Source organism: Narcine bancroftii, chromosome 6 (assembly GCF_036971445.1).
Source record: "Narcine bancroftii isolate sNarBan1 chromosome 6, sNarBan1.hap1, whole genome shotgun sequence".
In the NCBI taxonomy this organism is placed as follows: Eukaryota; Metazoa; Chordata; class Chondrichthyes; order Torpediniformes; family Narcinidae; genus Narcine; species Narcine bancroftii.
The window spans coordinates 17,854,334-17,879,048 of record NC_091474.1 but is presented as its reverse complement, the minus strand read 5'-3'; the positions used below and the strand labels follow the sequence as shown (position 1 = coordinate 17,879,048).

Sequence of the window (24,715 nt, the reverse complement as noted above, 5' to 3'; positions counted from 1 at the left end):
AAAAAAAATGGGACCTATGATATTCCAGATGAAAGTTAAATCCTCTCTGAAGGGCTGCTGCACCAGAGCCGTTAATTGTTGTCAAATTGAGTTTAATGCAGGAAAGTGTGAGGTTATGTACTTGGGTAGAAGGTGTCTAAAGACAGATGGTTATTTAAATGGAGAGAGGTTGCAGTGAGGAGTTCAGAGGGATGCAGGGGTACTTGAACGTGAAACCATAAAAATAGCTAGACGTGCATACTGGCATTTATGGCCCAGGGGTCGTTTAGAAATGGAGAAGTATATTTCCAATTGAACTGATTGTTTTTTTTTAAATTTTTTATTTTTCACACTATAAACGACATTGATCAAGATACATACATTTTCCTTTTCAAATATATACAGTGTCGTTTTCTCCCCCCCTCCCTCTTCCCATCCCACCCTCCCTACCTCCCCTCCCATTCATTTAAAGTTCAGAATCTAAGGTACATTAAACCCGTCAAACAATGTTGTCACTCAATAAAAACAAACAAGAATTTCCACTGAGTCAATTCTTTTCATTCCCTTCTCATTTTAGGTGGTAGATGTCACCGGTAGGTTTTCTCTATTGTGTTTCATGTATGGCTCCCATATTTGTTCAAATATTGTAATATTCTTAAATTATATGTTATTTTTTTCTAATGGAATACATTTATTCATTTCTATATACCATTGTTGTATTCTCAAGTTATCTTCTAATTTCCAGGCTGACATAATACATTTTTTTGCTACAGCTAGGGCTATCCTAACAAATCTTTTTTGTGCACCATCCAAATCAAGTCCAAATTCTTTGTTTTTTATGTTACTTAGGAGGAAGATCTCTGGGTTTTTTGGTATATTACTTTTTGTGATTTTATTTAATATGTGGTTTAGATCTTCCCAAAATTTTTTCACTTTCTCACATGTCCAGATTGCATGAATTGTTGTTCCCATTTCCTTTTTACAGTGAAAACATCTGTCAGATACTGTTGGGTCCCATTTATTTAACCTTTGAGGTGTAATATATAGCCTGTGTATCCAGTTATATTGTATCATACGTAACCTCGTATTTATTGTATTTCTCATAGTTCCTGAGCATAACTTCTCCCATGTTTCATTCTTTATCTTTATGTTTAGATCTTGTTCCCATTTTTGTTTAGTTTTACTATTTGTTTCCTCGTTCTCCTTTTCTTGTAGTTTAATATACATGTCTGTTATAAATTTTTTGATTATCATTGTGTCTGTAATCACATATTCAAAATTACTTCCCTCTGGTAACCTCAGACTGCTTCCCAATTTGTCCTTCAAGTAGGATTTCAGTTGGTAGTATGCCAACACTGTATCGTGAGTTATATTATATTTATCCTTCATTTGTTCAAAGGATAATAATTTATTTCCTGAAAAGCAATTTTCTATTCTTTTGATCCCTTTTTTCTCCCATTCTCTAAAGGAAAGGTTATCTATTGTAAAAGGGATTAGCTGATTTTGCGTCAGTATTAGTTTTGGTAGTTGGTAATTTGTTTTATTCCTTTCTTCACGAATCTTCTTCCAAATATTGAGCAGATGATGTAATACTGGAGAATTCCTACGTTGTACCAATTTTTCATCCCATTTATATGATATATGTTCAGGTATCTTCTCCCCTATTTTATCTAGTTCTAATCTAGTCCAATCTGGTTTTTCCCTTGTTTGATAAAAATCTGATAGGTATCTTAATTGTACGGCTCCATAATAATTTTTAAAGTTTGGCAGTTGTAAGCCTCCTTGTTTATACCATTCTGTTAATTTATCTAGTGCTATCCTCGGTTTACCCCCTTTCCATAAAAATTTCCTTATTATTTTCTTTAACTCCTTGAAGAATTTCTCCGTCAAGTGTATTGGCAATGCCTGAAATAGATATTGTATCCTTGGGAAAATGTTCTTTTTAATACAGTTTATCCTTCCTATTAGTGTTAGTGGTAAGTCTTTCCAATGCTCTAAGTCGTCCTGTAATTTTTTCATTAGTGTATAATAATTGAGTTTATATAGATGGCCGAGGTTTTTATTTATTTGTATACCTAGGTATCGTATTGCTTGCATTTGCCATCTGAATGGTGATTCTTAAATTTTGATAAATCCGCATTATTCATTGGCATTGCTTCACTTTTATTTGCGTTAATCTTGTATCCCGACACTTCTCCATTCCTTCAATTTCTTATGTAATTCTTTTATTGATATTTCTGGTTCTGTTAAGTATACTATAGCGTCATCTGCAAATAAACTGATTTTATATTCCTTGTCTTTTATTTTTATCCCTTTTATTTTATTTTCTGTTCTTATCAGTTCTGCTAGTGGTTCTATGGCTAACGCGAACAATAAGGGCGATAGTGGGCATCCCTGCGTTGTTGATCTGCTTAATTTAAATTGTTTTGATATATATCCATTTACTGTCACTTTTGCCAATGGCCCCTTATATAATGCTTTAATCCAATTAATATATTTCTCTGGTAAACTGAATTTTTGTAGTACTTTGAATAAATAATTCCATTCTACTCTGTCAAAGGCCTTCTCTGCATCTAAAGCCACCGCTACTGTTGGAGCTTTATTTCCTTCTACTGCATGAATTAAGTTAATAAATTTACAAATATTGTCTGTTGTTCGTCTTTTTTTTTTAATAAATCCAGTTTGGTCTAGATTTACTATTTTTGGTACATAGTCGACTAATCTGTTTGCTAATAGTTTAGCTATTATCTTATAATCTGTGTTAAGTAAAGATATTGGTCTATATGACGCTGGTGCGAGTGGATCTTTCCCTGTCTTTGGTATTACTGTAATTATTGCTGTTTTACATGAATCTGGTAAGCTTTGTGTTTTATCAATCTGGTTGATTACTTCCAGGAGGGAAGGAATTAATAAATCTTTAAATGTTTTATAGAATTCTATTGGGAATCCATCCTCTCCTGGTGTTTTATTATTTGGTAGTTTTTTTTTATTATCTCTTGTATTTCTACTATTTCAAATGGTTCTATTAATTTATTTTGTTCCTCTATTTGTAATTTCGGTAGTTCAATTTTAGTTAAAAATTCATCTATTTTGTCTTCTTTCCTTTCGTTTTCAGTTTGGTATAATTGTTCGTAGAATTCTGAAGTTCATTATATGTGATTTGTTTGTCTTTTTTCCTTGATGCCAATGCCATTCTCTTAGTTTGTTCTGTCTTAAGCTGCCATGTTAGAATTTTGTGCGTTTTTTCTCCTAGTTCATAATATTTCTGTTTTGTCTTCATTATGTTCTGCTCCACCTTATATGTTTGTAGTGTTTCATATTTTATTTTTTTATCTGCCAATTCTCTTCTTTTAGTTGTATCTTCCTTCATTGCTAATTCTTTTTCTATATTTACTATTTCCCTTTCCAACTGCTCTGTTTCCTGATTATAGTCCTTCTTCATCTTGGTTACATAACTTATTATTTGCCCTCTAATGAACGCTTTCATTGCATCCCATAGTATAAACTTATCTTTCACTGATTCCGTATTTATTTCAAAGTACATTTTAATTTGTCCTTCAATGAATTCTCTAAAATCCTGCCTTTTAAGTAGCATGGAGTTTAATCTCCATCTATACATTCTTGGAGGGATGTCCTCTAACTCTATTGTCAATGTCAGGGGTGAGTGGTCCGATAATATTCTGGCTTTATATTCTGTTTTTCTAACTCTGTCTTGCATGCGAGCTGATAACAGGAATAGGTCTATTCTTGAGTATGTTTTATGTCTACCCGAATAATATGAATACTCCTTTTCCTTTGGGTGTTGTTTCCTCCATATATCCAAAAGTTGCATTTCTTGCATCGATTTAATTATAAATTTGGTTACTTTGTTCTTTCTGTTAATTTTTTTTCCCAGTTTTATCCATGTTTGAATCCAAATTAAGGTTGAAATCCCCTCCTATTAGTATGTTCCCTTGTGTGTCTGCTATCTTCAAAAAAATATCTTGCATAAATTTTTGATCTTCTTCGTTAGGTGAATATACATTGAGTAAATTCCAAAACTCCGAATATATCTGACATTTTATCATTACATATCTCCCTGCTGGATCTATTATTTCCTCTTCTATTTTAATTGGTACATTTTTACTGATTAATATAGCTACTCCTCTAGCTTTTGAATTATATGACGCTGCTGTTACATGTCCTATCCAATCTCTCTTTAATTTCTTGTGCTCCATTTCAGTTAAGTGTGTTATTAAACTGATTGTTGATGAGTACCAAACGCTGCTTTGGTCCCCTTACCCAAGAATGACATTGGAGAGTGACCAGAAGAGATTCATTAGTCTCCTGTGATGAGAGTTGACCCATTATGAATGGCTAAAGAAATTAGATGTGTGTTTTTTTGGAATTTAGAAGAAATAGGAGTGATCTTATTACAAAATATTAGATTATTTTAGGCCCACAAAAATTTGGATGCTGAGATCTTTTTATGAATGGGAGAGCCTTAAATAAGGGAACATAGTTTTAAGATAAGGAGCCATTCATTTAAAGCTGAGGTATATATGGATTTCTTACAAGGGGCAATGAATCTGGAATTCTCTTAAGGTGGCCAAATCACTGGAAGTATTTAGAGGGAAGAGAGATACATTTTTGAAAGATGGAAGGAATTGAACTGGAACCTAAGAGGAGTTGATGTCTGGGATAGATAGGCTACATTGAATGGAGCAGCAGAATTGAGGGGTAGGGTGGCCTACTCGTCTTTCTGTTTCCTTGTGTTAGTCAGTGTTTACTGGGCACAGAAAAATCTGTGTTGGAGGTGATTGGAAACAAGGAGAATAAGACAAAATGGGACAATATGCTTGACTCCTTTGCTGGGAGTCATGGGTAGTGATGAGGAAATGAGGCTGCAGTAAGAACTTAGACACGTTAGGAGAATAGGTGGAGAAATAGCAAATGAAATACAATGGCGGAAAGTGAAAGGTCATACACTTTGGTGGAAGAAATAAATGGGCCAATTATTTTCTAAATGGGGATAAAATCAAAAATTCACAGATGCAAAGAGGCCAGAGGGTCCTCATGCAGGATAGCCTGAAGGTAAACTTGCAAGTTGAGTCAATGGTGAAGAAGGCAAATGCAATGCTGACATTTATTCAAGAGGAATAAAATATAAAAACAGGATGTGATGGTAAGGCATTTTAGGGCGCTGGTGAAATCTCAAGGAGAATTGTGATCAGTTTTGGGCTCCTCACTTAAGGATGAGTTGACATTAGAGAGGGATCAGAGTAGGTTAATAAGGATGATTCTGGGAATGAAAGAGTTGTATAAAATATGTTTAATGGCTCTTGCCAGGTACTTGTTGGAATTTAGAAGAATGAAGGGGGATGGACAGAATAGATGTAGAAAGGTTGTTTCCCTTGTGGGAGAGTCTAAGGTAAGAAGGCACAACTTCAAGATTGAATGGCGGCCACTTAAAACAGATGTGGAGGAATTTCTTCAGCCAGACGTTGGTAAATCTGTGGAGGCCAAGACATTGGGTGTATTTAAGAGATTGATGGCTCTTGATCATCCAAGATTGTGCGGAGAAGGCTGGGCAGTGGGACTGAGAGGGAAAATGGATCAGCTCATGATTAAATGATGAGGCCAACCCAATGGGCTGAATAACCTAGTTTCTGCTCCATGTCTTATGGGTAGCCCCAAGTCACTGCCAGATGTGGCCAGCAACCTCTTCACATGAAGATAGGAACACCTCTGAGGCAGATACGATGTACGAGGCTTATTGATTGCCATTTTACTTCTAATTCTGATGCAGCGTGATACTTTTTGTCTGTGAATGAACAAATTCCAAAAGTCTGCTAGCAGTGGAAGAAATGTGTGCTCCAAAGCAATGGCATCATTAGGTGTGTAACTGATACCAGACAAACCTTAGCTGCACTCAGGTGAATTGACATAGAAATATTTATGGTGGTTTCCTGAAGCATAAGATTTCACAAGGAATTTATTGCTCATGTGATTGTCTACCTCAGAGCCACTTTTATATGCAACTTGGTTGCAGAGTGTATGAATGGATCAAACTTTGAGGTTACAGTATTCTAAACCTTAAAATGAAAATTAAACCAGAGTACAACTTGAGAACTTGTACAAATTCAATAGAGTGCAGAGAAAGGGAAGATGCACAAGTATAAAAATGTGATAAATCACCAGATTATAAACATTAATGGCCTGAAGATTATTTAAAAACATATAAAAATGTTTACATTTACAGAAGAATATTGGACAGAAGGAAAGAATTTGACCCAATCCATTGTGCAGGCTCTTTGAAAGGCCTGGCCAACGTTGCATTCTGCACTTCTTTTTCACTGCTCTGGAATGTTGTTTAGTGTTCTAAGTTTGTATTGAATCTACTCCACTATCCATTCAGGCTGCCCACTGCAAATTAAACAACATGCCAAGTCAATAAAAGCCTCAGTCTTATCAATCGTGTTACATCTTGTTCTCTGATGAACGACCTACCCAGCAGAATGGAAATTTGTTACCCTCTAATCTGAAAAATATTCAATACTCTTCTGTTTTCTGCCTCATAGCCAATTCTGTTTCCATGCTGCAGGTCTCTGAGATTCCACAAGTTTCCATTTTGCAAGACTAATGGAAACCGAGCAAGGACATAAGCCATAGGGAAAACACACAGCTATCACCACAGATCATTAACATCTCAAGAAATACAGCATGGATCCAGGCCCCTTGGCAAATGGTTCCGCGCTGACCATAAAACACACGTTTACATCAATTCTACTCTAACCCATTTTATTCTCTCCACATTTCCATTAATCCTTCCTCGATTCTGCGCTCTTCGTTGTGAAACAGTCTATTGTGTTTTAATCTTGTTTAGCCAGGGCATCAAAGTTTATAGGGAGAAGGTCGGGCATGGGGCTGAGTGGGGAAAATGGATCGACTGAAGATTGAATGGCAGGGGAGACTTGATGGGCTGAATCACCTGTTTTTCCTCTTATATCTTGTGGTCTAATGATGTAAATAGTGTGAATCGAACAAGATTTGTGCACATCCCTTCACCGCAAATAATTTCAATTTCATTTGTTGCAACATCAGGACTCCAGGCAGAAAACGCTGGAGACACTCAGCAGGTCAGGCAGCCTCTGTGGAAAGAGGCACTGGGTTAAATTTTCATCAGAGCGGCAAAGATGCCTTGTTTGTGACCATTCAATCCACACCCACCCAAGGAAGTGGCAACACATTCACCAAGCAGCTGCCTCCTGAAGCGTTAACCCTTGTTTTTCTCTCCAGACGCCACCTGACTTTCTTAACCTTTCCTGTATTTATTACCTCCAGTATTTTCAACTTTTATTTCAGATTGCATTTTTTTTTAATTTCTGGACCAGCGTTGAACCTGAGGATTCAGCTGCTTGGAGAATGTTTCACTATGTATCCACTTCCTTGGGTGGGTGTGGATTGGATTGTCACAAACAAGGCATCTTTGCCGCTGAGCCTTCGCCCTCTCGCTCTTAAAATCTCCCCCACGTCCACAGAAAAGGGTGGCGTCTCCCAGCGTGAGGCTTCGGAGGCGCTGAATGAGAAGAGCTGAAATCAGGGTAACTCATCCCTGCTCACTGACAGGTCAGATGACAATTATTGATGTAAACCAACGCAAGCAGAGGCTGCCTTCACTCCGGGTCCGGGATCATGTCTTTGTCCCGGTCGGGAGGGGGACACCTTGGACTCAGCCCCCAGAACCGTCATCTCGCCCAATGACCAGGTAAATGCTCCCCACGCGTTCTTATTCCAACATCAACTGCGCACATCATCGCCCTGAACATGGATAGATTTGGCTCTGGACCTGGGAGGAGGGAGGGGTTGTTGCACCAGCGCATTGCAGAGATTATTCCGCCAAGTCTCTTCCTTTGGAGAGTCATTGCAGGTCGATGCCAACGAAGACCAAACCTTTTTTTTTTATTGTGCTATTAAAGATTGGGCTACTTTGGACGGGAGTGGGACCAAAAACAATGCAAGTGCCCAACGTTATTTTTATAAATTCCCCTGGTAGCTCTGTTTGTCACCTTCGAGAGTATCAGGTTTGCTTGAGTCGATTAGTTATCATTTAGATCCCCACGTTTCACTGCTTCCGAACTTTCAGTGCAAGATCCTTTCGATTGGCAACAATTTCTGCTCCATGTGATGTGATGTATGGACTTCCCAATGCCACAAACATGCCCCGCCAATAACATTTCGAGACATCTGCTTTTAAAGATTAAATATTGATTTGGATTGGAGGGAGAGTGGATTCAAATCCTTTTCAGGCACCAGTTTAGCCCTTGAAATGCTGCTAGTCCAGGCCACTAGGATTTCCAGTTATCCCATTGCTCTACGTTACTTTCTAAACTGAAACATCTTTTTTTGTTGCAGGGCCGATATGGCCTGTTTCCGTGCTGTAAACGGTTATATGGTTATGGTTATATGGTGTGTGTGTGTCCATTGAACAGTAGTGTTGCAAGTGTAGATGGAATCTGAGCGCACCTGGTCATATCTCTTCAGGAATTATCTCATGTTTTAAATTCAGATAGATGGTATGAAAGCAGTCAGCCAAGCCATACTTTCTCAACAGGGGCCATTCAGCCCCGCCTGGGGTGGGGAGGGTCACAGCATATTTAAAGGGGGGGCCATGGACTGAAGTCATTTTTTTGGTTATTTAATGTCATCTTTCGGAGATAAATACAGAAGAAACCGATTAAACGACTGCTTCACAGGGAAGGGGGGCAATAAACTTTGAACAGAGTCCCATAGTGGGCCACAGACAAAAAAAAAAGCAGAGAATAGCAGCTTTAGAAGATCCTTTGTCATCTTTTGAACTTCCTCCACATGCTGTGATCGGATCTCTTGTTTCAAATACAAGAATAAATCATGAAAGTCTGTAGACACCACAATTGAAGTAAAAACAATACGGGAAAAAAAAACTCAGCAGGTCAAACCGAGTACTTTACATACCAAAGATAAAGGTACATAACCAATGTTTTGGGCTTGAGCCCTTCAGCAAGGTATGAACAAAATGTAGGAAAGCACCCGAGCAAAATGATGGGGGAGAGGGGCAGGGGGACAAGCACAGTCCATCAGGCAGGAGGTAATAGGTGGTTAAGGGAGGGAGGGCACACCAGCAAGGAAGGTGGGGGGGGGGGTGGCTCTGTGACTGGAGAGGGAAGGGGTTGGAGAGCTGGAGGAAAGAAGACAGAGGGATGGGGAAGAGAGGGAGAACAGCTGAGTTGATGTTAATACCATCAAGTTGAAGAGGTGGCCTTGCTCAATGGGGGCTGGTTGCTCCAAGCTTCGTTGACTTTCCAGAAAGTGAAGATGCACCCAAGCATATACAGAATTCTTGTGTATCAGTGTGACTTTTAGGGGAATAACATGAATCTGAATGCCCTTGGTCATGCTCCCCTCACACTAACCTGCTACCAGCAGCTGCAATGAGTGGGACTCGATGGCATTTCCATACACACTTTTTCAATGAACTTGCTGTGAATTGTTTTTTTAATATTTCAGCTGACCAGGATGTTGTAAGTGGAATGGATGATGACTGCAAAAAATGGGCACGAGTTTTATGGAACTACCTAAAATTGGGACAGCCTGTTATGAAGGTAAGAGAGATTTGCTCATAACCAACAGAAGAAACATAAAGAGCTCACTATAAGGATTAATGGTTGTTTAAAAAAAAATTACAGCACCTGTTCTTTTTGCTCATTGCCCATCATGACCATTGTCTTGAGTTGAGCCGGACATTTCACACCCCCGCCAAGTTTGTAATTGTTTTACTTAAAGATCATATCCTTCTAACTGAGTCTACCTCGTGTATTTGGTGATGGAGAAGCAAGACTATTGTACAACACTTAGTAAAACATCTTATTGATCAAAAGTGACAAAATTGTTTGGCTAAAGGTAGGTTGCCTTGATATTTTGTGCTGAGAGAGGTTTATGCTGAGAGGAGAAGACTTCAGTAACGGCAATGTTGTGGATTCAAAGATCAGTGACATCAAGGATCAGAATTTATTGTCATGAGCATGTCACAAAATATGTTGTTTTGCAGTAGAATCACAGTGCAGACATTGCTACAAAAATGATATTTAACAATAAGTAAATTAGTACAAAAATATTGTCAGTTCGGAAATCTGATGGTAGAGAAGAAGCTGTCCTTGTCCCACTGGGTGTTTGATGTCAGGCCCCTGTACCTCCTTCCTGATGGTAGCTGTGTGAAAGAGAACATGGTATGGTAAGGGTCCTTGAAGATAGAGGCTGCTTTCTTAAAAAGCAGAGGTAGCACAATTCCAATTTACCTCAGCTTCATTTTAGAAATGTACACTACTGTAGCATTTCCATTCCTTGCATCAGATTATTTTAAAGAACTATTTGGTGACAGAAGGGACTGTAGATGTTGGAATTTGGGGCAAAATAAAACCAGATTGCTGGCAGAAACAATAGGTGAGGCAGTATCTGAAGAGTCAAAGGGATGGTCAATGTTTCAGGTTGAGACCTTGCATTAAGCTCAGAGAGTATAGATGGCAGAGAGCCAATAATGAGAAGAAGGTGTGTGGCAGAGGCTGGCTGGTGATAATTGGAAACAGATTGGAAAGGGGAGGAGGTTGGTGGAGGGATGATATCAGATGGAGGTGGGGGTGAAGGATAGGAAAGGTGAACGGAGACCCTGGGTGGATAGGTGGATATGGGAATGGAAAACTAGGGAAATGGGTGAGCTGAAATTGGGAAATTCATTGTACAGTTGAACTGTCAGCTGCCTGTGGAATGTAAGGTATTGTTCTTCAATTTTGCACTTGGCCTCACAATGGTTGTGGAGAAGGCCAAACACCGTCAGTCAGTGTGGGAATGGGAGGGGAGTTCAAGCAGCATGCAACCGAGACTGCTGGAGCAGACAGGGTGCAGGTACTCTGCAGAACATGAATCTATGTTTGTTTGATTTATTTTTTCTGCAATATCGACACTGGAGAATCACAAGCAAGTCGTACAAAGTTTCCTGAAGTGAAGTTGTAGTATGAAACGTGGAGAAGAATTCCTTTAAAAGCGAAGTTATGACCATATTTATGGTGTGACTCCCCCTGCCCCTCCAGTGAAACCAAGTTGGAAGTTCACAGAGAAGGTGGAGGTAGACAGAACATTATGGGAGTGGGAATAGCGCTTTATGGTAACTTTGTTGAACAGGATTCACACCAGAAGCAAAAGGACAGCTTTATGAGTCAAGTAAAAAATAAACTGTCAAAATTGGAAATCTTAAACAAAACCAGATACGTTGGAAAAGATCAGCAGATCCAGTCGCATGTAAGGACAAGGAAACAGTTAACATTCTAAGTTGAAGTCTTTGACCTGAAACATTAGCAGGTTCTTTTTCCATAGATCTTGACTGGCTTGCTGAGTTTTTCCAGCATTATGTATTTGTTATAGTTCATTGACTCATTTTGCTACCCTGTCCATTAGGTTCAGATTTATTGTCAAAGTACATACATTTAAGGCATCATATACACCCCTGAGATTCCTTTTCCTGCGGGTGAGGCAGAATTACCACTTATTGATAGTGCAAAAAAAAAACTGTACACAGCATATACATGTAAACAAATAAAGAAATATAAACAAATTCTGCAGTACAGAGAGGGGGAAAAAAGGTGGCAAAAGGTAGTGTCCTTAAATGTGTCCCTGATTGAGTTTATTGTTGAGGAGTCTGATGGTGGAGGGGTAGCAGCTGTTCCTAAACCTGGTGGTGCAAGATCTTGTGACACCTATACCTCTTTCCTAATGGTAGTAGCAAGAACACAGCATATGCTGGATGATGAGGATCCTTGATGCTTGCTGCTACTCTCCAATGGCAGCATTCCCTGTAGATGTTCCTTGACAGTAGGGTGGGTTTTGTCTGTGATGTTCTGAGCTGTGTTCCCTACTTTTGGAAGGGTTTAAGCTCAGGAGCATTGATGTCCCCATATCAGACCATAGTGCAGCTTGTCAGCACACTGTCCACCACACATCTGTAGAAATTTGCTAGGGTTTCTGATGTCATACCAAAAACCTCTGCAAACTCCTGAGGAAGTACAGGCACTGACGAGCTTTCTTCATGATGCCATTAGTTTGTTGAGTCCAGGAAAGATTCTTCACATTAGTGACTCTGAAGAACTTAAGTTTGCTCACCTTCTCCACCTCTGAACGATCACTGGATCATGCTCCTCTGGTTTTCCCTTCCTGAAGTCAACAACCCCACACCTTGGTTTTGGTGACGTTGAATGTGAGGTTATTGTAGGTGCCCATTTGGCCAAGTTTTCATTCTCCCTCCTATGTGCTGACTCATCACAGCCTTTTATACAACCCATTACTGTGGTATTGTCAGCAAATTTGTCGATGGTGTTGTTGTGCTGAGCCACAGAGTCCTAGGTGTAAAGCGAATTAGAAAATGCACATTGACAATAAACACACAATGAGAAAGTGGTAGAGTGAAGCAGGACACACTGCAATGAGAAAACAGAATAAGACAGACAACATTGATTTAGCAAACTAGATGAGAAACCAGCTTGTTTTGACATGTTAACAAGTGAAATTTTCAGCCCTTGTACATGCAGACTAATTTCTGTTAGTTTCTTGGTAATGTATTGAATTTATGTTATTACCATTTACAATTGATGTGGCGAATTCTCATTGGTAAATGCAAACAGACAGTCTGAGAACCTTCATTTTTCCAGAGTGACATAATTATAGGCCTGGGATGCCATGATGTTCGAGTGGCTGAGAGAGCTGCAAATCTTTATCTGGAAGATTGGGCTCCGCTGATACTATTTACTGGTTACCTAGGAAACCATACAGTAGGTAAGAACTGATATGATTAAATTATATCCCAATAAAATAGTATTTCTGTTGCAGACTACAATTTTTTTTCTCTTGTTATTGGTTTTTATTTGCTATAGTTCAAATTGTGACATTTTTAGTTTCCTTCCATATATTCCTGACTTGGAAGTAATCGACACCTCTTTATCATCTATGGAAATCCATATCCAGTAACACAGAGAAATCTTACTACTTGAAGTACTATAGTGGATCAAGGAGATAGTTCACTACCACCTTATTAAGAGTAAATTAGAGATAGGCAACAAACATGGGCGTTGGTGGTGATGCTGACATGTTAGAAACAGAATGAAGACAAAGAATTTTCACTTTGCTTTTTGCTGCACTTTGGACAGAACCACGCTCGACAGTCATTTGGGAGTTCCACAGGGAACTACTGGCTACTTCCAGTCAGGAAGCAATATACTGGGGGTTTGGGTTAAGTTGGTGTAAATTGGGCGGCATGGACTCGTGGGCTGAAATGGCCTGTTCACATGCTGTACGTCTAAATTTAAAAATAAAAAAAGTTGTCGACGCATTCTGGATTTTTGCACGGCAAGTAAAGAACTTGCTGGATGTCAAATGCAGAGTATTCAACCACTCACTCTGCCTTGAACTTGGTTGATCTGATTGTAGCCTAACTTCCATATACACTGAGTCCCAGGGTATTGCTATGAGATAATGATCTGAAGGGCGGATACATTTTGTACCTGATCCTGCTTTGTGCAAGCCATAGCTGACACATCTAGCAGTGCTCTGCGTAATGAGCTGTGGTTGTTGGGCTTCATTAAAAAGGTAACTGGAAGTAAGTGGTATGTTTTTAATTCAATTAATATGGTGTTAATAAATGAACTATCAAATTTACTTGGGTTGAATGCATATTTAAATGTACTATTAATTTGTAACTTTTTAATATTTTTTTTTCTTTTTTTTTAAATTTTTTTATTTTTCACACCATAAATCACATTTTTGAAGGGCACCTGAGCATCAGGGAGATTTAGGAATACTGCCACAGAAAAATTTTAAAGTTAGAAAGTATCCCTTCTTTGCCTTGAAGAGTTTATCGATGTCCTTGCATACCAAATTGCAAGAATAAATTTTCACTCTCATATCATTCTCTTCAGAGCTTTTCAGCAATTGCTGCATCAGAGAACCTCAGGCAACTCTGAGTCACGGTTGCAGTTACAGAACTTCACAAGCACTCTTATTTCATTCAATTTTTTAACTTGTCCTTATTGGACAATTTTGTCGATTTGATCAATTACAATATTTAAAATTTAAAACTGTCAGATTATCAGAATTAATGTGGGAATTGGTTTTAATTATCACTCGATGTTGAGTTTTCTGCAGACCATCTGCTAATTATGTAGGTGTCAACTTTTGGTTCTACTCTCGCCTGTGAGTCAGAAGGTGGTGGGTTGAAATACCACGCCTGACATTTAAGCATGTAACTTGAGCTTGCAATATTGTACAATTCTTGGGGATAGCTGCACACTGGTAGATGCTGTCATTTAAATGAAAATAGAAATAAATGTGCTATGTGTAGTCTTGTGTGTGGGATTAAAAAGGTCACATAGCAGCATTTGGCAATAAAAGAAATGTTCAGTGTCCTAGGCAAAATCTGTCCTCCAACTCATAGTGGTTCATGAGTTAATTGCCCAGTTTCCCTGCATAATAATTGTAGGCACTTATCAAAGTTTCATGGGCTGTAAAGTGCTTTAGCATGTTCCAAAATCCTGAGACATGCCATGAAAAGCCAAGTGAATTCTTTCTAGTTTTAGTTTTTTAATTGCTTCATAATAAATTTATAGTAATGGATTGTTGATTCTATTTTGCGAACATCATTGCATTAATAATATGCACAATTTGGTAAAGTATCTACACTGGTGGTAAGAGTAATTGTTGAATGGTTGAATGTTTACAACTGTGGGTTCTGGTAAATCTTTTGTCTGGGTCACTGTCGTTTACTTCCCCAGGAAGCATTTGCCCTTTTTACTGAGTTGTCACATTGATACAAGTTGTTGCTGTCACAATAACAACGAGAGATTTTCCATACTCCTGTGGTTTTTCTTCAGGATTCAACAGCAGATGCCGTCTCGAATTTGTTCTGAATTTTGTGCACAAATTTTGCAACAGTAAAAGAATGAAGAATCTTTGAAGATTATGGATTTAAGCTGAGGCCCAATTATTTTCTCTCAAAGGTTTGCTGGAGTGGTCCTCATAGGAGACCGAGCAAATTTAAGGCAGAGTTTGATATGATCTTGACAAGCATTCAGAGAAGGTGGGGTGGAGAAGGTCACTGGCAGTTCATTTCAAGCAATCCGCAGAAAAAGCGCGGTAAATAAATAGGTTAAAATAAAATACAAGAGTTTAAAATTGTCATCCCCCGAGCAATTAGTTTGCCAATCATGCAACATGCAATCTCAAGCAACCAGACAATTAATTTACTGGGTATCTACCAATTCTTATAGGTACTGGATATGGGGAGGGGGTTTACTGTATATGGAATTTAAGCTACAATCAGATCAACCATGATCCTGTCAAACACTTGAGGCCATGTGGCCTACTTCAACTCCTGATCTTTATCTTCACGTGCGGTAATAATGAAAATAGCTGATGGATATTGCAGTGACCTACTTCTTTATTTTTAAGTGATTTTTGAATTTACTTTGACCTAACTGTGACTGCACACAAACAGGACTATGGCGTCAGCCTGAGGCAGAGATTTTTGCTGAAATCGCAGTTAAGTTGGGTGTTCCTGTTGACAAGATTCTACTGGAAAAAAAGGCCACGAATACAGGAGAGAATATAAAGTTTTCATACCAGACACTAAAGGAGCAGGATATCCCAGGTACATTTCAACCTAAGCTTTTATTGGTCCTGGTCATTGTGCTGATTTCCTGATTGACACATGTATTTGATAGGATTGTATAATGCAATGTTTTAATGCTAATCGTAGGCAACTGCAACCATGAAGGGGGATAAAAGTATTGTCTTCTTGATCAACATTGTCAGTTAATTGAAAATGAATGCCATAGTTGCTCTGTGATTAGTAGAGGTTACTTAAGGTGGTATGTGAGTGGGGAAAAAAGGTTGAAACCACTAATCTAATACATATTCAGACAGAAGCACCTGTGAATGGACCAGGATATCAAAAGGGACACTTAATTAATGTCACTGGTATGGAGTTAGTTCTATCACATGTAGGAGATGATTGGTATAGGTTATGGACATTCAATGGTAGGTTTAAGCTTATTTGGCCACCATTTCAAAGGCCTGCCTCCACCTGTAGGTAGCTTCCTCTTTATATTTTTTGTTGGTGATAACTTCCACTGCTCCTTCCCCCTCTCCCTGCTGACATCCTCAAACCATCATCAGATCATCACTGATCAAACCCATTCCAATCGATGGCACTCCTCCCTTTCCATTATCCCCTGTCTTCCTATCATACAGCTCTTCCCCAGTCTATGCACCTATCAGCACCCTACCTCCCCATCAATTACATCTCTAATCAGTCTCCAGTACACTTCCTTAACCATCCTTGCCCTCCATAATGATGGGATTTAGTGGAGAAAAGACGTTCAAGCACTTTTGTATGGATATGGCAAATTCTTCAAGATGTAAAGCCTCACCCAAACTACTACAGACCCTTTGGAATGCCTATTTACATAGGAACATAAGAAATAGGAGCAGGAATCAGTCATCTGGCCCATCGAGCCTAGTCTGCCATCAGTAAGATCATGGCTAACCCCATGCTACTTAAAAGACAGGATTTTAGAGAATTTATTGAAAAACAATTAAAAATGTACTTTGAAGTAAATACGGAATCAGTGGAAGATAAGTTTATACTATGGGACGCAATGAAAGCATTCATTAGAGGGCAAATAATAAGTTATGCAACCAAGATGAAGAAGGACTATAACCAGGAAACAGAGCAGTTGGAAAGGGAAATAATAAACATAGAAAAAAAATTAGCAATAAAGGAAGATACAACCAAAAGAAGAGAATTGGCGGATAAAAAAATAAAATATGAAACATTACAAACATATAAGGTGGAGAAGAATATAATGAAGACAAAACAGAAATATTATGAACTAGGTGAAAAAACACACAAAATCTTAGCATGGCAGCTTAAGACAGAGCAAACTAAGAAAATGGTATTGGCAACAAGGAAAAAAGACAAACAAATTACATATAATCCAAAAGAAATTAAGGAAAACTTCAGAGAATTCTATGAACAATTATACCGAACCGAAAACGAAGGGAAAGAAGGGAAAATAGATGAATTTTTGACTAAAATTGAACTACCAAAACTACAAATAGAGGAACAAAATAAATTAACAGAACCATTTGGAACAGTAGAAATACAAGAGATAATAAAAAATTTACCAAATAATAAGACACCAGGAGAGGATGGACTCCCAATAGAATTCTACAAAACATTTAAAGACCTAATAATACCGCCCCTCCTGGATGTAATCAACCAGATTGATGAGACACAAAACTTACCAGATTCATGTAAAACAGCAATAATTACAGTGATACTAAAACAAGGGAAAGATCCACTCTCACCAGCGTCATATAGACCAATATCTCTGCTAAACACAGATTATAAGATAATAGCTAAACTATTAGCGAACAGATTAGCAGAACAGGTACCGAAAATGGTAAATTTAGACCAAACTGGATTTATCAAAAAAAGACGCACAACAGACAATATTTGTAAATTTATTAACTTAATTCATGCAGTAGAAGGAAATAAAGCACCGGCAGTAGCAGTTGCTTTAGACGCAGAGAAGGCCTTCGACAGAGTAGAATGGAATTACTTGTTCAAAGTATTGCAAAAATTCAGTTTACCGGAGAAGTATATTAATTGGATTAAAGCATTATATAAGGGACCGTTAGCGAAAGTGACAGTAAATGGACATGTATCAAAGCAATTTAACTTAAGCAGGTCAACGCGGCAGGGATGCCCACTATCACCATTATTGTTTGCGCTAGCTATAGAACCACTAGCAGAATCGATAAGAAGAGATAATAATATAAAAGGAATAAAAATAAAAGACAGGGAATATAAAATCAGTCTGTTTGCGGATGATGTGATAGTGTACTTAACAGAACCAGAACTATCAATAAAAGAACTATATAAGAAATTGAAGGAATATGGAGAAGTGTCGGGATACAAGATAAACGTAAATAAAAGTGAAGCAATGCCTATGAATAACGCGGATTTCTCAAAATTTAAGGAGGAATCCCCATTCAGATGGCAAACGCAGGCAATAAGATACCTAGGTGTGCAAATAAACAAAAATCTAGGCCAATTATATAAACTCAATTACAATCCACTAATGAAAAAATTACGGGACGATTTAGAGCATTGGAAAGAGCTACCACTAACACTGATAGGAAGGATAAACTGTATTAAAATGAACATTTTTCCAAGGATACTATACTTATTTCAGGCATTGCCAATACAACTGACAGAAAAATTCTTCAAAGAGTTAAAGAAAATAATAAGGAGATTTTTATGGAGAGGGGGGAAACCGAGGATAGCACTAGATAAATTAACAGAATGGTATAAACAAGGAGGCTTACAATTGCCAAACTTCAAAAATTATTATAGAGCCGCACAATTAAGGTACCTATCAGATTTTTATCAAACAAGGGAAAAACCAGACTGGACGAGACTAGAATTAGATAAAATAGGGGAAAAGATACCTGAACACATATTATATAAATGGGACGAAAAATTGGTACAACATAGAACTTCTCCAGTATTACACCATCTCCTCAATATATGGAAGAAGATTCATGTAGAAAGAAATAAAATAAATTATCAAATACCAAAACTAATATTGACGCAAAATAAGCTACTCCCTTTTACAATAGACAACCTTGCCTTTAGAAAATGGGAAAAAAAAGGGATTAAAAGAATAGAAAATTGTTTTTCAGGAAGTAGATTCTTATCCTTTGAACAAATGAGAGATAAGTACAATATAACTGGAGATACAGCGCTGGCATATTACCAACTGAGATCCTACTTGAAAGATAAAATAGGAAACAACTTGAGTTTACCAGAGGGAAGTAACCTTGAATATGTGATTACAGATACAATGTTAATCAAAAGATTTATAAAAAATATGTATATTAAACTGCAAGAAAAGGAGAATGAGGAAACAAATGGTAAAACTAAACAAAAATGGGAACAAGATTTAAATATAAAGATAAAAAAGGAAACATGGGAGAAGCTATGCTCTGGAACGATGAGAAATACAATAAATACGAGGCTGCGTATGATACAATATAATTGGTTACACAGACTAAACATTACACCGCAAAAGTTAAATAAATGGGACCCAACAGTATCTGATAGATGTTTTCGATGTAAAAAAGAAAGGGGAACAACAATTCATGCAATCTGGACATGTGAGAGAGTAGAAAAATTTTGGGATGATCTCAATCAGATATTAAATAAAATAACAGAAAACAATATACCAAAGAATCCAGAGATCTTTCTCCTAAGTAACATAAAAAATAAAGAATTTGGAATTGACTTGGAAGATGCACAAAAAAGATTTGTCAAGATAGCCCTAGCCGTAGCAAAAAAATGTATTATGTCAACCTGGAAATTGGAAGATAATTTGAAAATACAACAATGGTATATAGAAATGAATAAATGTATTCCATTAGAAAAAATAACATATAGTTTAAGAAATAATATCGAAATATTCGAACAAGTATGGGAGCCTTACATTAAATACAATAGCGAAAACCTACCGGGAACAAACATTACCTAAGTTGATGGAAGGAGAAGAAAAGAAAAGAATGGACTCAGTAGAATTTCTGGTGTATTTTTGTTGAATGACAACATTGTCTGACTGAATTAATGCAACCTAGATTGTATACCTAAAATGGATGAGAGGTGGGGGGGTGGGGGGGTGGCTTGGGAGGAGGGAGGGGGGAGGGAGAAAAAGTCACTGTAAATGTGTGGAAAAGAAAAAGTGTATATCATGGTTATTGTGATTTATGGTGTGAAAAATAAAAAATTTAAAAAAAAAAAAAAAAAGTAAGATCATGGCTGATCTGGCCGTGGACTTGGCTCTGCCTACCTGGCCATGGACTTGGCACTGCCTACCTGGCCGTGGACTTGGCTCTGCTTATCTGCATGTTTCCCACAACCCTCAATTCCCCTATTCTTCAAAAATCTAAATCTATCTGTGTCTTAAGAACATTCAATACTGCTTCCTTGGACAGAAAATTCTGTCCAAGCATTTCCAGTTCTTTTTGCACAACATCAGGCTACAATTATTCACAGTTGGAAGAATAGTCTGATGTACTGTTTTCCTTCCAAAGTGGATGATCTCGCATTCATTGATGTTGAACTCTATCTGCCAGGTCCTTGCCCAGTCACTTACTCTTTTCCCTATCACATTGACCTCCACACAATTTTCTTTTCACTCAATTTAGTGTCATCACCAAAGTTGGATACTGCAATTGGTCCCCTCCTCAAAATCATTTGTGCACATTATGAACAGTTATGGGTCCTGCACTGATCCTTGGGGCACCCCATTAACCACATTGCCATCCAGAGAAACTCCTTTTCTCCCCCAACGCTCTGCCTTCTATTACTTAACCATTCCTCAATCCATGACAAGACATCACCCTCAACTCTGTGCAACTTTATCTTGTGCAGAGGTCCTTTGTGCAGGACTTTCGGGATGTATAAAACATTCCCTCTATCTACTGTGCTCATTCTCACCACAAAGAACTCTTCCCATCTCTTTTTTTTTGACATACAGCACAGTAACAATCCTTTCTGGGCCACAAGCCCGTGCCGCTCAAATATCCCAATTAACTTACAACCCCATTATGTTTTTTGAGGAAACCTGAGCACCCAGAGGAAACCCATGCAGGTATGGGGAGAACGGGGGGACAGCGCTGGATTCAAACCTGGGTCACTGACACTGTAACAGTGTTGTGCTAACCATTACACTAGCTACGCTGCCCATGGTGTCATTCGTGGTCATAAAGTCTTTATCAGAAACTGGATACATTGTCATGAACAAGTCATGAAATTCTGTGTTTTGCGGCAGCGTCACAGGGCAAACATTCATATTGTAAATATCTTACAACATTGCTGTAAAAAAAAGAAAAATTACAATAATACTGCATGGCAGTGTCTTTGGATCATTGATTATTCAGGAATCTGATGGCAGCGGGGAAGCAGCTGTCCTTGTGCCACTGAGTGCTCGTCTTTAGGCTCCTTTATCTTATCTCCAATGGTAGTAGAGTGAAGAGGGCCTGTGTGGTGGGGGGTCTTTGAGGATAGAGGCTGCTTTCTTAAAGATACCACCTCATGAAGATGTCCTCGATGGAGTGAACTCTGGTGTCTGTGATGTTGTAGGCCGAGTTAACAACCCTCTGGAGTTTATTCTTGTCCTGAGAGTTGGCACCTCCATACCAGGCAGTGAGGCAACCAGCCAGAATGCTCTCCACGGTACACCTGTAGAGGTTTACAAGAGTCTTCGGAAACATTCCGAGCCACCTCAAACACCTCATAAAGTACAGCCACTGGTGAGCCTTCTTTGTGATTGCATCAACGTGGAGGCTCCAGGACAGATCCCAGGAATTTGAAGTTCTTGACCCTCTCCACTACTGAACCTTCTGAAGTCAGGAGAACGTGATCCTGCTGTCATATTCTGAAACATTGTTTTCACACCACATCATGACTTGAGGATTAAGTCTTGCATCTACATTTTCCTTTTTTAAACAAATAACTGTGCTCATTGCTTTGTGGAAATCCATTAACTCCTTTTTCTTTGTGCCCATTTTCGACTCATTGAAACACACTGCTACTTTTAGAAAGGATTATATAAATGCAACTTGTTGCCCAGATAATGTGCTGTGAACTGCTTATTTTTCCCCCCAGTGAAGCGGATTATTCTAGTCCAACAACCATTTATGGAACGACGTGTTTATGCAACCTACCTTCAGCAGTGGCCGGGAGACAAAGAGAATGTACAGGCCATTGTCACATCTCCAACACTGGAAATTGAGGAATACCCCAACAAGCACGTGGGCAATGTGGACAACTTAATTGAGTATATGTTGGGTAAGCTGAAAAAAGCAAAGTAACTTCTTGAAAAGTGTTAACTGTTACTCCATGAACATGGAGTTTGGTTGCAAAATTAAATTCCTATCGTGGCACAGCTGAGGATATTAACTGGCATGCAAGAATAGGAGTACATCACCTGTGAGCAATTGCCGCTGGGGCTTTGTCGAAAGGACTTAACTACACTGAAGAGGGTGCAGAGGAGATTCTCCAGGATGTTGCCTGGGGTTTAGTAATTTAGTTTTGAGGAGAAACTGGATAGGCTGGGCTTGTTTTCCTCGGAGCAGATGAGGTTGGTGGAGATGTAATAGGGCTGGAAATAGGGTATATAATATGTAGGAGAGGGCTTTAAAACTAAACGACAGAGGTTTAGGATAAGGAATATGAGGTTTAGAGGGGAATCGGAGATGAACTGTTTCACCGAGAGAGTGGTTGGGATCTAGAATGCACAGGTACTCTCATGGTTGGTGTAACGGTTAACGCAATGGCTTTACAGCAACACCGATCAGGACCGAACTTGGGTTTGAATTCCATGCTGTCTGTAAATTTGTATGCTCCCCCCATGTCTGCATGGGCTTTCTCCAGGGGCTCCAGGTTTCTTCCCACCCTTCAAAAATGTACCAGGGTGTAATTTGGGTGGCTCAGACTCGTAGGACCAACTTGGTCTGTTACCATGCTGTGTGTCTAATTTAAATTTAATTTAAAAAAATTAAGTATGTATCTAGGTGAGTATATGCATAGCCAATGCATAGGAATTGGGTTTTAGACAAATGTTAATTTAAAGACAGAACTTGTCTTAATAGGACACAATTATTTTGGCTATAATGTGCCATCATTCATGTATTCATGTAGCATATCCAATTAATTAGTTGTAAAGATATTGGAACATTTATAAGTATAGGAACAGCAAAGTTATTGCAGTAGCCAAATGAAAGGAAAGACTTGTTCTCCTTTGGTTATAAAACAGAAAATATTCAATAGGTTTGACTGCATCTGGAGAAAGAGAATATGAGAGCTCACTTAATTCTGGTGAAATATTGATCTAAAAAGAACATTGTTTCTCTCTCTCCACAGAAGCTGCCTCACCTGCTGAGGATTTGCAACGCTTTTTGTTTCATTTCCAATGTTCAGCATCTCCAATATGCCCCTGAGGTTATTCCTTTTTAATGTCGGTCAAGGGAAGAATGTGGCCACAAATTCCCTGCAATCCCTTGAATAATCTTTACTGGTTTTTTTTCCCCATTCACCTGCATTTCTGTTTAATGTTGCTGCTGTTACCGGATGTAGATTTTCATGAGGTTTTGGCTCATCTTTGTTTCTCTTCTTTCTTCAGCTGTTTTTGAACGAATTCAAAATTACCCAAAGAAGGGCTTTCAGGTAGAGCAAGAAATTTTTCCAGAGGTTTGCAATGCACAGCGGAAACTACTACAAGCGGGTTACCGACCAAAGTAATATGTCCTTGGCGACACACTGTATCACTTTAAACGTCTAAATCAAACAGATGCAGTGTCCCTCCTGCTGCTGACTAGTTTAAATTAATTTTGCATTCAAATTGTACTTTTCAAAGGAAAATCAGCAGAACCATTGAACTAAATTTGACAAGGTTTCTGAGTTTAATATCAAAGCGGTGAATTGCACAATTTTTGTATTCAAGGAACAGTGTAAAAACTAATATTGGACTCGGTTAAATTGCATGAAGTAATATTTGCAACTAGAATAACATTTTGTAAGAAAGAATGATTAGATTTAATGATTATTCGAAAGAAAGTGAAAGGAAGGATCCTATTCACTGTTCACCAATGTGATTACCTAAGATTCCACTGGAAGGATGTAACCGCCTCATTTGATTCTGCAAGTAACAAATGGTTGTTTATAGCACTCAAACGGACAAAAGCATGTGCGATAAAATAACATTTCTTTCACTCGGCATGGAATATGTACTCAATTTAATATTTAGCATTTCCTCTTGTCTGCTCCCTTGAAAGCTTTTTAGGTTATATAAAAAAAATAAAGATGCTGTTGGCCTGAAACAAAACCAATTATTATTTTGGAACATGACGCAACTGTCAACCTTTACCTTTTAGACGTGAATAAGAATCCTTCAAGTGTTAAAGTTTAAACTTGTGAGTGAGCATCATGAAGTTAATATTGCAGTCAAGTCATTATCTTGCTGACCAGGTAATATTATGGATGTTTCTCAGAGTGAAACATCTTAAGCTTATTTCGTGTGTGGCTGATCAAGGGGGCCTGTATTCTGAGAAGGACTTAAGAAATTGGTGCTTCGCCACAAGGAACCACAAACGATACAAACAATTAAGGATATTTTGAAAGAATCGGGATATTTATTTTTATTTGTCCCATTGTTTCGTGATCAGATTCTTCTCTTTAATTAGGCGGTCCCTCAGCATTGAGGATAAATTCCTTCCATTTCAGACTTCAGTGCTCCAATGAGGTGAATGTGAGACCCACAGGAGGCAGAAGGTGCATGAGGTGGGTGAGTGGACCCAACTTCAACAAGCTCCTGACAAAAAGACTCAAAGTTCTCAGTGGCATTGCTTCCTCTCTATCTCCAGCAGTTGTAGGCTAGAGATTTTGACGTTCTAGTTAAGATCTCGTGGGGGTTTTTTCCAAGCAGAGCATCCATGAATTGTATTCCTCATCCTTCTGGTAACCTCTTGCAGCAGTGAAGTGCCTACTTCAGGAGTGTGACCATGGGAACAATGTGACCTTCTATCAGTGCTGCATTGAAGCGGAAGCTCTGGGAGAGGCTGT

At 38.4% G+C, this 24,715-nt stretch overlaps 1 protein-coding gene across 1 annotated transcript; it reads left to right on the top strand.

Moving 5' to 3' along the window:
• Positions 1–7,647: 7,647 nt before the first annotated feature.
• Positions 7,648–23,914, top strand: LOC138737437 (uncharacterized protein SCO4629-like). The gene is made up of 6 exons (XM_069888163.1): positions 7,648–7,726; positions 9,505–9,599; positions 12,693–12,816; positions 15,530–15,682; positions 21,761–21,943; positions 23,277–23,914. Exons 2-6 carry the CDS (start codon positions 9,528–9,530, stop codon positions 23,393–23,395), a joined length of 651 nt encoding a protein of 216 aa, XP_069744264.1. The 5' UTR covers positions 7,648–7,726; positions 9,505–9,527; the 3' UTR covers positions 23,396–23,914.
• The last annotated feature ends 801 nt before the right edge of the window (positions 23,915–24,715 follow it).